The 14,463-nt window shown below is 36.3% G+C and overlaps 2 protein-coding genes across 4 annotated transcripts; both read left to right on the top strand.

Moving 5' to 3' along the window:
• Positions 1 to 6: 6 nt before the first annotated feature.
• LOC135651804 (uncharacterized) lies at positions 7 to 2,896 on the top strand. 2 transcript variants are annotated; one of them, XM_065172242.1, is made up of 3 exons: positions 7 to 163; positions 763 to 1,715; positions 2,685 to 2,896. In XM_065172242.1, the coding sequence occupies exons 2-3, from the start codon at positions 765 to 767 to the stop codon at positions 2,688 to 2,690; spliced, it is 957 nt and encodes a 318-aa protein (XP_065028314.1). In that variant the 5' UTR covers positions 7 to 163; positions 763 to 764; the 3' UTR covers positions 2,691 to 2,896. The 2 variants fall into 2 exon arrangements, with proteins under 2 accessions (XP_065028314.1, XP_065028315.1); XM_065172243.1 differs by lacking the exon at positions 7 to 163 and having other exon boundaries at positions 742 to 1,715.
• Positions 2,897 to 4,828: 1,932 nt separating this feature from the next.
• LOC103999964 (guanosine nucleotide diphosphate dissociation inhibitor 2) lies at positions 4,829 to 12,286 on the top strand. Of its 2 annotated transcripts, XM_009421872.3 has the most exons (13): positions 4,829 to 4,999; positions 6,793 to 6,855; positions 7,242 to 7,325; positions 7,867 to 7,974; positions 8,084 to 8,256; positions 9,344 to 9,455; positions 10,030 to 10,110; positions 10,180 to 10,242; positions 10,372 to 10,473; positions 11,056 to 11,180; positions 11,289 to 11,499; positions 11,567 to 11,641; positions 12,058 to 12,286. In XM_009421872.3, exons 1-13 carry the CDS (start codon positions 4,913 to 4,915, stop codon positions 12,106 to 12,108), a joined length of 1,335 nt encoding a protein of 444 aa, XP_009420147.2. In that variant the 5' UTR covers positions 4,829 to 4,912; the 3' UTR covers positions 12,109 to 12,286. The 2 variants fall into 2 exon arrangements, with proteins under 2 accessions (XP_009420147.2, XP_065027160.1); XM_065171088.1 differs by lacking the exon at positions 7,867 to 7,974.
• The last annotated feature ends 2,177 nt before the right edge of the window (positions 12,287 to 14,463 follow it).

The raw sequence follows: 14,463 nt of genomic DNA, 5'->3' as shown, positions 1-14,463 counted from the left end.
GTATCTAAAAGCATTGCTCAAGAAACCAAAGAGAGTTCTGCATAATTGCCAAAACACGGTCGTCTCCTTTAATTTCCGGACCGACGCCGCTCCTTTCGGTGTCTTGTCGTGCTCGCTGTACTCCCATCGCCTCGCCTGCATCGCTTCTTCGTCCTCCGCCAAGGTATGATCTCAGATCTGCGCTTCATCTCCTTTCGTTTGTCTAAAGATCCGATCGTTTTTCCGTCCTTGTTCATGGCGTCAATTTAGGAGTGGTAGATCGGTCCTCTCTTGTCCGTCACTCTCTCCGTCTGATCTCAGTTTTTGAATCCCTTGAATCGGACCATCTTTATACGTGCATTTTCTTAGTAAGGGGTGATGATCTCTTGAAGCGAAGATTTAGCTTTGACTTCCAAGGATCTTTCTTTAGTGCCCTTCGGCGATGCAGTACGTTGAGCTCTCTCTAACTGTTAGATGCCAGATTCTTGCTAGAATTTGGCGTTTAGTGATAGGTCGACTAGCTGACTTGAGATCATTCAAGATTCCGATCGAAGTTGAACATTCTCCGCGATCTACACTTCATATTTCTTGTGTGTGCGAAAAGTTGATTTCTTGTGGCATGTCACTGTTATTTATGTTGATCTGTGTTGCTAACACTTTTCTCGGGTAGGTCAGGCATTTTATTGCTAAATCTGAAATCACTAATTTGGATTGGAGAACTTTTCACATAATTATTGTATTGATGTTCGATGACTGGGTAACATCCAAGGCTGGTTTTATTAGGGATGGCATCCTCTGATGAACCAGAAGCCGTTGAAAGGAAATATAAGAAGGAAGATAAGAAGGAAGATGAGCACGAAGAGAAGGAAGGTTTCATCGAGAAAGTCAAGGACTTTATTCATGATATAGGTGAGAAGATCGAAGAGGCAATAGGTTTTGGAAAGCCGACTGCTGATGTCAGTGGAGTCCATCTTCCATGTATCAATCTACATAAGGCAGAAATTGTCATCGATGTGCTGATTAAGAACCCTAATCCCATTCCGATACCTCTTGTAGACATAGATTACTTAATAGAAAGTGATGGAAGGAAGCTTGTCTCTGGACTAATCCCTGATGCTGGAACGGTCCATGCGCATGGATCAGAGACTGTCAAGATACCGGTAACTTTGATTTATGATGATATTAAGAACACTTACCATGACATCAAGCCTGGAAGTATCATTCCTTACAGAATCAGGGTTGCTCTCATCGTGGATGTGCCAATTTTCGGAAGGCTTACCCTGCCTCTAGAGAAGACTGGCGAGATCCCCATACCGTACAAGCCAGACGTTGATATTGAGAAGATACGCTTTGAAAAGTTCTCATTCGAAGAAACAATAGCAAACCTCCACCTGAAATTAGAGAACAAGAATGACTTTGACCTTGGACTAAATGCACTGGACTATGAAATATGGCTCTCTGATGTTAGTATTGGAACTGCAGAGCTCACCAAATCTACAAATATAGAAAAAAATGGAATCACTAAGATGGAGATTCCTATTTCTTTCCGGCCCAAGGACTTTGGTTCTGCACTCTGGGATATGATCAGGGGAAGGGGAATTGGTTATACCATGAAAGGGAATATTGACGTGGACACTCCATTTGGAAACATGAAGTTACCCATCAGCAAAGAAGGTGGAACAACCCGCCTTAAGAAAGGTAAAAATGGAGAAGATGATGACGATGACGACGATGAGGTATGATAATTCTGTTTTCTTTAGTATCACCTACTGCGATGTTTATTAGACTTTCTGCAGACACATATTCTTTTCTCCAAATGCCTTTAAATGTATCTTGGTGGAGCACATTAGTTTGCTAAGTAAAGCTAGATATTCTCTATAGAAACCACCTGCATTTGTAACCTCATCTACTTTGAAATTTCCAAACTGCCATGGTTTAGTGTTGATCAACTGAGCGTGTGTGTTATTCAGCTATGGTTAAAAACATTCCAGGGCACTGTCACATGTAAATATTAAAAAGATTTGGGTTTTGTCATGCGTGAAGCTTAACCTCTTCTTGAAGATAGAGATTGATGTTTGGTAATCATTAAATCAGTATCGAGTTAGAATATTGCAAAAAAAAATATCAGTGGATTTATTGCTAAGTTATAGACATTAAAAGTAGACATATTGGCACATGTAATGCAAATCACTATAGGCAGACTGATGATATAGTGCCATCTGAATCAGCTGAACCGGCATCATCTGAATCAGCATAAACCAAATGAAGGGGTAAAGTAGGTTTGTGGCAGCTAGTTATGCAAATTGCAAAATTTGAGCACAACAGTCATGGATTTGGGCTGAAGCGAACCTGTTTGAATATCAAGTACTAGACCCAGAACATCCCTCCGGTATAAGAAAAAAGAGGAGAGAAATGGATATTCCTGGTGAAAGAAACAAATAATACACTAAAATTCTCTAGGAAAATTGTGTTAACAAAATTTTGGATTCTTTCCAACAAATGCTTAAGAGACAAAAAAGAAAAGACAATGGATAAAAGTGATCCCAATCTTCTATATTCACTGAAAGTAGAGTTAAATTTCTCATGCAAGAAATGGTGGATGAATGCAAGTATATTTCACAATTTTGTGGTTTCTTTAACAAGCCATTTGAAATAATACTTGTTTCTAATCAGATTTCTAATTCTTTGCAAATGTGTTTATGCAGGATTAAGCAGCTGGAACTTGAGTTAATAAAGTCAAAAGGGAATTCAGACAGCTTGCTAAGACATGGAATCTTTTTGTGCCTGTCAATAATTTTAATGGATTGTTTATGTAAGACCATAATACTATCTTTGCCATTGATGGCATCTTTAGTAAGCATGGGGACAATATTCTGGACCTGAACTATATATTGTCTGTTCTAATAGTTTTCCCATATGTCTTGTGCTGCCGTTGAGATAGTATGATCCATATTATCTTATAATTTGTAGACTGCTGTTTGAAAAGTGTGTGTACTATATTTAATGGTTCCAAGGTCTCAAGTTTTGATCTGAGATCCATATCATAGGGATAAAAATACAGGTACTCAAGAGGCATGATTTATGGAGATGATGACAGCTTTGGCCTGGCACTGTATCTGTACAAGCATACTTCAGATCATGACAGAAGCATCTCACAAGGTAAAAGTCAAGGCCAGAAAGGAGTCAAACTCTACAAAGTGAAACCAATCTTATCTCTTTGCAAAAGAAACTGATACTTCATCACCAGAATCGAAGCAAGTCTGAGCTTGTGGACTAACATGCAGTGGATCATCGTGGAATATATCGACTGCTCCTTTTTAACTGCAGATGGATTCTCATCACAATATCCATCAGAGCTACAAAAAAATAAAGTGAAGGATGCGTCCTCACCCGCACAAGAAAGAATCCGACACAGTCCAACAAAGAGACATCCTATCCATTTCAGCATCAGTCGATTCCTCTCATCTCTTCATCCAGATATGTGGATACAAGCAGTAGTGTTGACATTATTGTGAAGGGCTTGACATTAGATGATAAGATGGTAACTATCCTTGATGTTTCTTGCACAGGTTTGGGTACACCCAAAAACATGAAAAGACAGAGGTTTGCTTTAGTAGTTCTTAACATTAATACACAATTCATGCATGTAATTTGCTCAAAGGATTTGGCTTCATAAACAATGACAAATCATATTAGGATATAGAATAATTAGTAGGTTTCAACTTCTATTGATTCCCTCTCCAATAGGAATGATTCACACTTAGTTTATTCTCCTTGGGTGCCACATCACCCTCGAAAATTTACGGGCGTTTGATAGCTGACTCAACAAGTCATACAAAATTTTGGTGCAAACCTATTTTGAATTTTTATAATCATATTAGGATTTTAATGATTTAGTGATGATTAACAACAGATTTTTCTTATTCAAATGCTTTATAACCATTGTGTCAAACTCAAAATTTGCAACAAACACATCACTCTAGAAAATATCACGGAACTCATTATGCAACACATTAATGTTTACTCAGATCTATATGAATTCTACAAAATTATATTGGAATTTTAGTTATTTAATAGGTCAGAAAAATCTTATGAAGACCAAAAGCCACTCCCACTCTTTCACAAGAAAAAAAGGAAAAACAAAATCGCACACACATATATCATGTAAAAAAAATAAACATTTTAGTTAATATCTTTTACTTTATTGTTAACACAAAAAAATTAATTGACATCAATAATTTTCAATAATGTAGTTCTATATGGGCTTTGGTCATTTTCATTCTTTTCATCGAAACTCTTTTCAGCTTCAACTTTTGAACTCTTTTTCAACAATTTCTTAAATATTTATCTATATTTTTAATATTAAAATAAAAAATAAAAAAACAACCCAACTCAAATAGTCAAAAGATTACAACTTTATTATTGTTATTGAATGAATGATATAAGTGACCATAAAAGATAAATAAAATGATTGATGAGAATAATAAGAATATATTAGTTATTTATACTTTTTTATTTTATAAAATCAAATTATTTATTGGTGGTTAAATAAGGTTTATTGGAAGGATGTTGTGACACATACACATACATACATATATATATATATATATATATATATATATATATATATATATATATATATATATATATATATATATATATGTGTGTGTGTGTGTGTGTGTGTGTGTGTGTGTGTGTGTGTGTGTGTGTGTAAAAGGGCAGATATTGTATTTATAGAGTTGTGAAAGGATAAATATGTGAAAACACTAAAAAGAAACTTCCCCACTGTGCTATAAATACACAGCTTCTTCAGTGGCGCCATGTATCGTCTCTCCTCTCCCATTTCTGTTCTCCGGCAGGCACATCTCCAAGCCTCTCTCTCTCTCTCTCTCTCTCTCTCTATCTGTCCCTCCCCCGGCTCCTATTCCTCGCCATGGATGAAGAATACGACGTGATCGTCCTCGGAACCGGTCTCAAGGAGTGCATCCTCAGTGGCCTGCTCTCCGTGGATGGCTTCAAGGTCTACTCTCAGCCCTCCCATCTCCTGTGTTCTTTATGGGTTAAATCGATCGTCCGAGCAAAACTCTTTCGTAGGTTCCCAATATTCTTGGTTTGATTTGGTCGGTGGCTCATTGCTTTTTGCTCTGTTGTCGTTAGGAAGATGGATTTACCTCGAAAGATTGGATCTTTATGTGTCATACTGAGTGGGCTGCTTCTTTGTTTGATCTCAACTTCGTTTACTTCTTTGCCTTTGTTTGTTTAAATGGAATTCCGGATCAGTACGCCCTTCAGGGTGCCATGACTCGAACTTTAATCTTGAGGAATGAGGAAAGAGGTGTTGTTGGAGTAATCTGCTGGGAAGCTTGAGAGCAAAAGGTTGTGTGTTAAAAGCTTATAAATATATCAAACAATTTCCTAATAGTTTAACCTTTTGGACGACCTCTGGTTACCGAACTCTAATATTCTTCTCTAAAGCCTTTTGATGCTATTGGGTATATCATCAACAATCATTTTTTCATTATCAAGCTTTAGAAAAAGGAAGAAAAGTGTATTCTATATTGTTTCAATCTATACCCTCCTCTAGCATGGAGATCTTTTAAATATGTGCAGTGTTTTGAAAACTTCTATTTTGTCATAACTTGCTATCATCTGAGATTATGGTCGAATTAATTTATGTTCTGTCCGAAAATTTCCATACCTTCACCAACAATCTGGCGCATGCAGTTTTTACTTAGTTTCCGAATTTATTTCTTTTTAAAGCATTCACGGCTGATATGCCATATGACATTCCATTCATAGTTTTTAATCTTGATTGGAATTAGTTATTAACTTTGTTATCTTCTGGCTTTCTTAATATATTTAATAATAACTATGTTCTATTGTTGATAAAATTTTAATTTGCTAGACCTTTTAATTACTCAAAGAGATAAAGGGTGTGGATCCTTTCTTTGACTTTTTTTTTTTGGAAACTCGTTCATACTCCATAATTTGTTCTTTTGTGGTCCATCTGGCATCATGTCTTGGAAATGAAATATTTTATCTGGGTAATGTGAGATGCCTCGACAAATAATTACTGAAATTAAGTTTATAATATTCATCATTTTCAATCAGATGCAAAGAAAGGAATGAGGCAAAAGTCCCATTTTCTCTTTCACTTTTCTCTTGTAGGGATAGTTATTTTCAGTTGTGAATGGCGTAAACTTGATAGTAATGTTTATTGATTTGCATTTTTGCCTCAAAATAAGTCTACTTTTATTTTAAGCTTCAGGACTTACCATTGGTTAGATATTTGTTAACTTCTAACTTTCTTTTGCTGATTGCATTTCATATCATGGTCATCTCAACTATGAAAGGGACAGTGTATGCTTGCTTTCAGTTGGCACATCCAGAGATCTTTTTCTATTGTGAAATTGTAGCACCATCTCATTCTTTACCTTCTAATCAAGCTTTAATACAGTAATTGTCTTGTTCTTGATGTGCTGCAGTTCTTTTGGCTTTTGGAGGACTTAAGATGTATTTGATGCTCCCAATGCATTCATTAAGTGCTTGTTTACTGAACATTACTGGAAAGTGTCTTTGCTACCTGGGGAACATGTTGACTTCTGATGGCTTCTGACAATCTTATAAACCACTTTCTTAATGTAGTTTTTATTTTACGGCCTAGCTTTCGTTAAGAGGCTACACATGTAATTTATGGAAAAGAAGTTGTAGATACTCTGTTGAGATCATGAGATTGTCCTCAAGTTCATTGCTTGCTTGTTAGCAGAAGTTAACATTATTTGCTTAATCAATTTTACTTGCATCTGTTGACAGGTACTGCATATGGATAGGAATGGTTACTATGGGGGAGAGTCAACCTCACTCAATCTCGTCCAGGCAAGAAACATTTGGATGTTTTAGTTCATAAACCAGAGCACTACTTAGACTTGCTTGAATATGTCAGTGGCGTTGTTTCTCAAACACTCTCATCTTATGGAACTATGCTATGTTGAACATTTTAGCTGATAAAAAGATATGACTTAATTCTTCCCAAAGATGAAAATGGATGGTGTGGTTATTTGCTGTTCTAGAAGAGAAAAAAAGGACAGCTATAAGTTACATAGTTGAATACTACTTAAAAAATGATGGATAGGAGACCATTGGCTCAAATATTATTTTTGTGTAAATTTACAAATTGAAATAAAAATTAACATCTTAAAATAATAAAGTAGTAGCTTATTTCCATTTCCCTGTATTAACTAAGTTGTCTTTTCCTTTGACAGCTCTGGAAAAGGTTCAGGGGTAGCGATAAGCCTCCAGCATATCTGGGGCCTAGCAGAGATTACAATGTTGACATGATTCCAAAGGTTTGTTCCTGGGTACCATTCATGTAAGCTTTCATCTCATAGATTACCATGTAGATTGGTTATTTTCATAAATTTTATATTGATAGTGATCTATGATCATAAATCATTATGTAGGTTGGTTCTGAAGGGTAATGGCAACCTATTAATTGCTTTAATCCTGCTAATATGTTCCACAATCTGTCAGCCTTCTGTTTTGATGTCTTTCTTGAGTCTCTTTTATGGTAAACGCTTTATTATCTGGAATGAACTTCTGCTATAAGGTTGTATATTGAATTATGCTTAAGTTAAAAATCTATGGTGTTTAGAACATTGATTTTTTGAAAGTTCTTTCTGTTGGTCATCTGTAATGATTATCTGTTGCAAATTTATTCAAAATTAAATAATGTAATCAATATCTGAACTTTCCAGAGTTCTTTTTCAGTTGATGGAAACATTTGGTAGAAGCAATGGAATTGTTTTTGGTGCTTAAACCATCTCATAGATATATGCATGGTTGATTTTGTCGATCTTGAAAGTAACTTGTTAATCCTTATGTGGCTAGTTTATGATGGCTAATGGTACTTTGATGTGCACACTTGTACACACCAATGTCACGAAATATCTTTCTTTCAAAACTGTGGATGGTAGCTACGTCTTTAACAAAGGAAAGGTATTACGCATCTTTGTTATTTTCTGCCATCATTAAGTTGTAATTTGTTGTATTTGATGGATTTTGACATTCATTATCTGCTGGATTTTGAAAAAAAAAAATGGAATAGATCCACAAGGTTCCTGCCACTGACATGGAGGCACTGAAGTCTTCATTAATGGGGCTGTTTGAGAAGCGTCGAGCTCGAAATTTCTTCATTTATGTCCAAAATTATGATGAAAGTGACCCCAAAACACATGAAGGATTGAACCTTTCGAGAGTGACTACAAGACAACTTATCTCGTGGGTATCCTTTATAGTTGATTTCGTTTATTATTTCCACGCTAGGAAGTTTATATGTGGTATTACATGTTGCTTTGTTCTTACAACAAAAGGGGTTTCAGGTGAGTTTTTCAAGTCATCTGTATTTGAGAATATATATCAAACAGCCCATGTCCATGACATAATTATAGTAGGAAATATAACATAGAACTTATTACGGTTGATTGAAATAATTCTAACAAAGGAATGAAATCCACTATTCACTATATTCAGGGAGAAAGTTTTCTATTAAATCATAGGTTGTATGGCAGTCAAGACATTAAATCTTAAAGTACTTTGGAGAAGAAAGAAGCTTGCTACTAGTGGATAAAATGATATCTGTTGATGTCTTACAACCATGATTATCTCAGACTTCACAAATAAAACTTAGTTAATGACACCTCTAAAGCCTTTTTGAAAAAGGAAGGTCTTCTTTTTCTTGAATCAGACATCTAAGAGTTTGTTTAGTCAGAGGGGGCTGGTTATTTTCATAGGCTTTGGGAGATCAATAACTATTAAATTGGTTGAATAATTTTAAATTAATTGGATTCTTAATATTTCTTTTTCCTTTTTCACTGCTCAAGATTATCCTGTTTGAAATGGATCTTCGTAGGAAAGGGAATACAGGAAAAAAAGTAATACGTACGTGCCTATTTGGTCCCGAGCATAACTTGCAAGTTTATGTCACTATTTGACACCTAAAGTATGATACTGTAGCCAATACCTGAAAGAAAGTCATAATCCAATTTGTATGTTAAAATATGTGTTGTTTAAGAGAGTTAAATCTGAACAACAAAATTCAAAGCCTTAATGTGTGCTCTTATCAAATTCTCTAAATCTGAAACATGATATTCTTGTCTTTCAATTATCTAGATTTGCAATCTGGATTATCCTTTTATTTATTTGTTCATAGAGATTCATGCTTCATTGCTAGGTAACAGAGATGTCTTTTCTTATATCTGATCTGATTGTTTGGAAAACCTTGTTGCGGTTATTTTTCTATTACTATAACAATGCAACTAGTTACTTGGACTAGCTACTAATTTTGTCTTCACTTTGTATTGGTCAGAAAATATGGTTTGAATGACAACACAGCTGAGTTCATCGGCCATGCGTTGGCCCTTCATAGGGATGATCAATATCTAAATGAACCTGCTCTTGATACTGTGAAAAGGATGAAGGTAAATGCTTCTTGCGGTTTTCGTGTTTCAAAGTCCTTCGGAATTCAAATGCTATCCTCTTAGGTACCTATTTTTTGAACAGTAAAGAAGCTATACTGAATGAATTAGTAAAAAGAATACAGAATGATCCATATTCAATCTTCCTCGACAAAATTATGCTGCTCTTCTTGAATTTCTTCATCATTCAGATTAAACATAGGCCAATCACCAGGTAGTGGAAAGTTTGCTTAAATTAACTCACAGATGTCACTGCACAATTTGTGGGTTTTCAAGGATGCATATATTACCAACAGTGTAAGTCCTACTTCCAAATCTCAGTTTATTTAAACAAAAATAAACATTTTTATCAAAATACAGATAGATGCATCAAGAAGTTGCCCTGTAGCTGCTACTTTATGCTAACTGCTCTCTGCTTTTCATGGTGGATTTCCTTTCCATTTGATTCCTTCTCCATTTTTGTCTGGTGTGCACAAGTGCATATTAGGTTGTTGCCAAATGGAATGGTTTGTCTTACTGGTCATTTGTATCGTTGTGATGTATTGCTGGTACTGATGTGGGTTTGTACATGTAATAGATGTATGCAGCATCCTTATCACGATTCCAAGGAGGCTCACCATACATATATCCTTTGTACGGATTAGGAGAGCTACCCCAGGTTAGTCATTCAATTTCTCAGTCTACAGTATTGGAAATTGTTCTTCTGATCCTCTTACTGGAATTACAGGCTTTTGCACGCCTTAGTGCTGCTTATGGTGGCACATACATGTTGAATAAACCAGAATGCAAGGTATCCTTTGGTGTTACTTTATTCTCATCATGGCTTCAAATTTTGCAGGCCAAAAATACTAGATTTTTGTTTTCATGATTCCTATAAGTTATTGCTTTGTCACAGTTGACATTGGTTGGCTTCATCCAGGTTGAATTTGATATGAGAGGAAAAGCTTATGGTGTGACATCCGAAGGAACAACTGCTCGATGCAAGAAAGTTGTCTGTGATCCTTCTTACTTACCAAACAAGGTAATTTGTTGCCTCGAAATGGAAACTATAATAACATGCTTGATGGTAGATCACACCAACTTCCTTCTGTTCAAATCGAATCAAATTAATTTTAATTTAAAAAATATCAGCGCGATCGAGTTCACTGTCTTAAGCCTCGAACCGGTTAATTAAATCGGCCCGAAAATCTAATTTGTCCCTATTTCAATACCGTAATTTCACAAATTATGTGGATTCAATTTCATAAATCTTATCGTGTCGGTCCAACTGGATCATGATTTTGGTTCGGTTTAATTTGAAATATATATATATATTTAAATTATTTAAAATTACAAAGTGGTTAATCGAATCGGATTAACTAGTTTTGAACTGGTTCAATTAGATAGGTCCGAACCGATTCCAGCATGGACCTACCTTAGATTAATAAAACCAAACCGAAAATTGTTTTGGTTCGATTCAACCCTTAGCAGTTCTGTTCAAACCGGTCTGACCTGCTTCTTTGATGAATATTTGCTGAAAAACTGCTGTCAGTTTGATGATAAATTTGCTGGTAAGAGTTTCATAGTTCAATAACATCTTTCTCAGAGGATTTCAATTGAATAGGTAAGGAAGGTAGGGAAGGTTGCAAGGGCTATTGCTATTATGAGCCATCCGATACCGGATACCAACCGGTCTCACTCGGTTCAGATTATATTGCCGCAGAAGCAACTTGGACGCAAGTCTGACATGTGAGTCCTCAGAGAGCATATTAGTCTCTATGTTTTATTTTGAGATAATTTTTCGTTTTTATTTAATTCTATTATATTTCACGATGCTCATTTGTTGTGGCTCGACAGGTATCTCTTTTGTTGTTCTTACTTGCACAAAGTTGCCCCCAAAGGGAAGTTTATTGCCTTTGTCTCGACGGAGGCTGAGACTGATAGGCCAGAGGTGGAACTGAAGCCTGGAATTGATCTTCTTGGACCAGTAGATGAGTTATTCTTTGAAACTTATGATAGATACAAGCCTATCAACACACCCTCATCCGATCATTGCTTCATCTCAACCGTAAGTATCCGTGATGCATTTTCTTAGCTCAAATTGCTTTACCTTTAACAAGTCCAAGCAATTGCAGAGTCATGATGCTACAACTCACTTTGAGTCAACTGTCATGGATGTGCTGTCCATGTACTCCATGATCACTGGAAAGGTAATGATCTTGAAATGTTTTCTTAATTTAATATTTCCCAACACAGTCTTTGTGTTATGCAAGATTAATGTCTTCAGACCCAGCTGGGTCCTGCCTGGGGCATGGTCAAAGTCTCATCAAAGGAAAGCCTCCTTAGAAATCGAATATTGACGACTCTAAATTGTTTTGATCAGGTTAAAAAATATCAATCAATCCAAAAGCTTAAGCCTCTAGACCACGAAACAATCTTTGTTCAATCGAAAGAATGACATGAATGCTGATACTTATGATAGTAAAGAAGAACTAGAAGAACCTTCATTCTTGTTTCCTTTTGCTTTTGCTTTTATGAGTTCCCAAATCCAATCCAAGTCCCGGTAGATATATTTTGTGATAATGATGATGCTGACCAAGTTCTGACACCCTTCTTTTCTCCGCAGACAATTGATCTCAACATGGATCCAAGTGCTGCTGGTATTGCCATAGAATGACAACCACATGATGAATTTTTCTTGATCAAGCTCTGTAATTGCAGTAGATGATTGCCATAGTATGTATGGCATTCAAAACAATCTCGGTTGTATTATTAGTCTTTAAAATGCTTGGACTTTTCCTACTTGAATCTAGTCATCCTTAAATAATAATATGTCGTCGTATATTCTGTCTGTATTCTTCTGGTATTTTAATGTCATCATGCTCCTATTGGAGAGAGCGAAACAAGACATCGAAACCAAAACAAAAAATCTGAAAATTACCAACAAAAACATACTATTAGCTGACACAAGATTAAGTTTGACACGCCTTGCTATATTTATATTCATAGAGAAACCGAAGTTCTTCTCCCTCCATTACAAGCACTTTATGTTAACCCTAAATCCCGTCGTATTTTCTCTCACATAGACTTTAAAGAATTTTTTACGACACTTTTCCTAGATCCACTAGAGAGAAACCTAATGGGGATATAAAGAGGAATAACCTTTGTATATGAACAAATACTAGAAGACCATAGTACGTAGCGGAATTAAATAGAAACACAATCAAACAGAACACCAAGATATACGTGGAAAACCCCTTCAATGTGAAGGGTAAAAACCACGGGGCAAACTAGAGATAATCCACTATGAGAATAATGAATATACAAATATCAATCTCTTGCCCTAAACCCTAGCAACAACCACAAGAGAATAACTGGGATACAGGGATCACGTCACTGCCCACAATATCTAAAACCTCCCCAAGTAATCACAGCAAAAGTCTACTGTAGATTTGATCTAACTTTAGATGAGAACACTACTAAATGATTGAGAACAGTTTCTCTACGTTGTCCTTGTCTTCTTCCCTTTCTTTCTCTTCTTTTTTTGTCTTGTTCTCCTTCTTCTCTTTGGAATCCCATGGCGCTCAAGATCTGCCTCGTTGCTGCCTTTTTATAGCCTTTTTCTGTACCACCACACCCCCCTAATCTTAATTAGGGTTAGGTTAAGAGGGGGTGTGGGCTATGGGTTGCCCTAGCCCACATGGGCTGAATATGGGTTATCAGCCCAACAACCTCCCCCTTCAGCCCATAAGGGAGGCTGTCCCATGACTCCTCAATGTGAAGCCATGCCGACCAACTATCGGCATATCTCTTGTCTTTCTTTTGGTAAGGTCTTCATGAACATGTCTGCTCCGTTGTCGTCTGTATGAATTTTCTGAAGCTGCAACTGCTTCTCTCCAAATATATTTCGAATCCAGTGGTATCTGACATCTATATGCTTTGATTTGGAATAAACATTGGGTTCTTACACAAATGGATGTCACTCTGGTTGTCACAATGCATCACATAATTTTCCTGTTTCAGCCCCAATTCTTGTAAGAATTCTTTCATCCATAACATTTCTTTGTATACCTCTGTAGCAGCAATATATTCTGCTTCTGTGGTAGAGAGAGCAATACACCTTTGCAACCTGGATTGCCATGACACAGCTCCCCTTGCAAAAGTAAGTACATAACCTGAAGTAGACTTTCTCGTATCTATATCTCTTGTCATATCTGCATCTGTGTAACCTGTCAACACTTGTGGTCCACCTCCAAAGCTTAAACAAACCTTAGATCTCCCTTTGGGATATTTAAAAATCCACTTCACTGCTGCCCAGTGCTCTTTGCCTGGATTTGTAAGAAATCTGCTAGTAACATCCACTGCATATGCGATGTCCAGCTTCGTACATACCATTGCATACATTAAACTTCCAACTGCTGAAACATAAGGAACCTTTTGCATTTTCTCCTTCTCCTCATCACTTGACGGACTCTGTTCTGAGCACAACTTGAAGTGACCTGCAAGAGGAGAACCAACTGGTTTTGCGTTGCTCATACTAAATCTTTCCAATACCTTCTCGATGTATTTCTCCTGTGACAACCAAATCTTCTAATTTTTCCTGTCATGGAAAATCTACATGCCTAGTATTTGCTTTGCTGGCCCCATGTCTTTCAACCTGTTAATTTTAGACATATCTTTCCTAAGAATAAGCATGTCATCAACATAAAGTAAGAGAATAATAAAATCCTCACCAAACCATTTAATGTACACACAATGATCTGAAGCTGTTCTTTTGTATCCATTTTCTATCATAAATGAATCAAACTTTTTGTACCACTGTCTTGGAGCTTACTTTAGCCCATACAAGCTCTTCTTCAACTTGCAGACAAAATTATCTTTACCTTTGACTTTGAAGCCTTCTGGTTGCTCCATATAAATTTTCTCCTCCAAATCACCATGAAGGAAAGCTGTCTTCACATCTAACTGCTCAACCTCCAAGTCCTGGCTAGCAGCAATACCAAGAGCAACACGAATAGAAGACATTTTAACA

Source organism: Musa acuminata, chromosome BXJ3-10 (assembly GCF_036884655.1).
Source record: "Musa acuminata AAA Group cultivar baxijiao chromosome BXJ3-10, Cavendish_Baxijiao_AAA, whole genome shotgun sequence".
Taxonomy (NCBI): domain Eukaryota; kingdom Viridiplantae; phylum Streptophyta; class Magnoliopsida; order Zingiberales; family Musaceae; genus Musa; species Musa acuminata.
Note: the sequence above shows the minus strand (reverse complement) of the source record. Positions and strands in the feature narration are given on the sequence as shown.

Excerpts from the sequence above, each read along its gene's own strand:
- LOC103999964 (XM_009421872.3), top strand. The coding sequence starts at position 4,913 with ATGGATGAAGAATACGACGTGATCGTCCTCGGAACCGGTCTCAAGGAG. Across the intron at positions 6,856-7,241 it reads CCTCACTCAATCTCGTCCAG|CTCTGGAAAAGGTTCAGGGG; the intron begins GCAAGAAACATT and ends TTCCTTTGACAG. Across the intron at positions 11,500-11,566 it reads ATCATTGCTTCATCTCAACC|AGTCATGATGCTACAACTCA; the intron begins GTAAGTATCCGT and ends AAGCAATTGCAG.
- LOC135651804 (XM_065172242.1), top strand. The coding sequence starts at position 765 with ATGGCATCCTCTGATGAACCAGAAGCCGTTGAAAGGAAATATAAGAAG.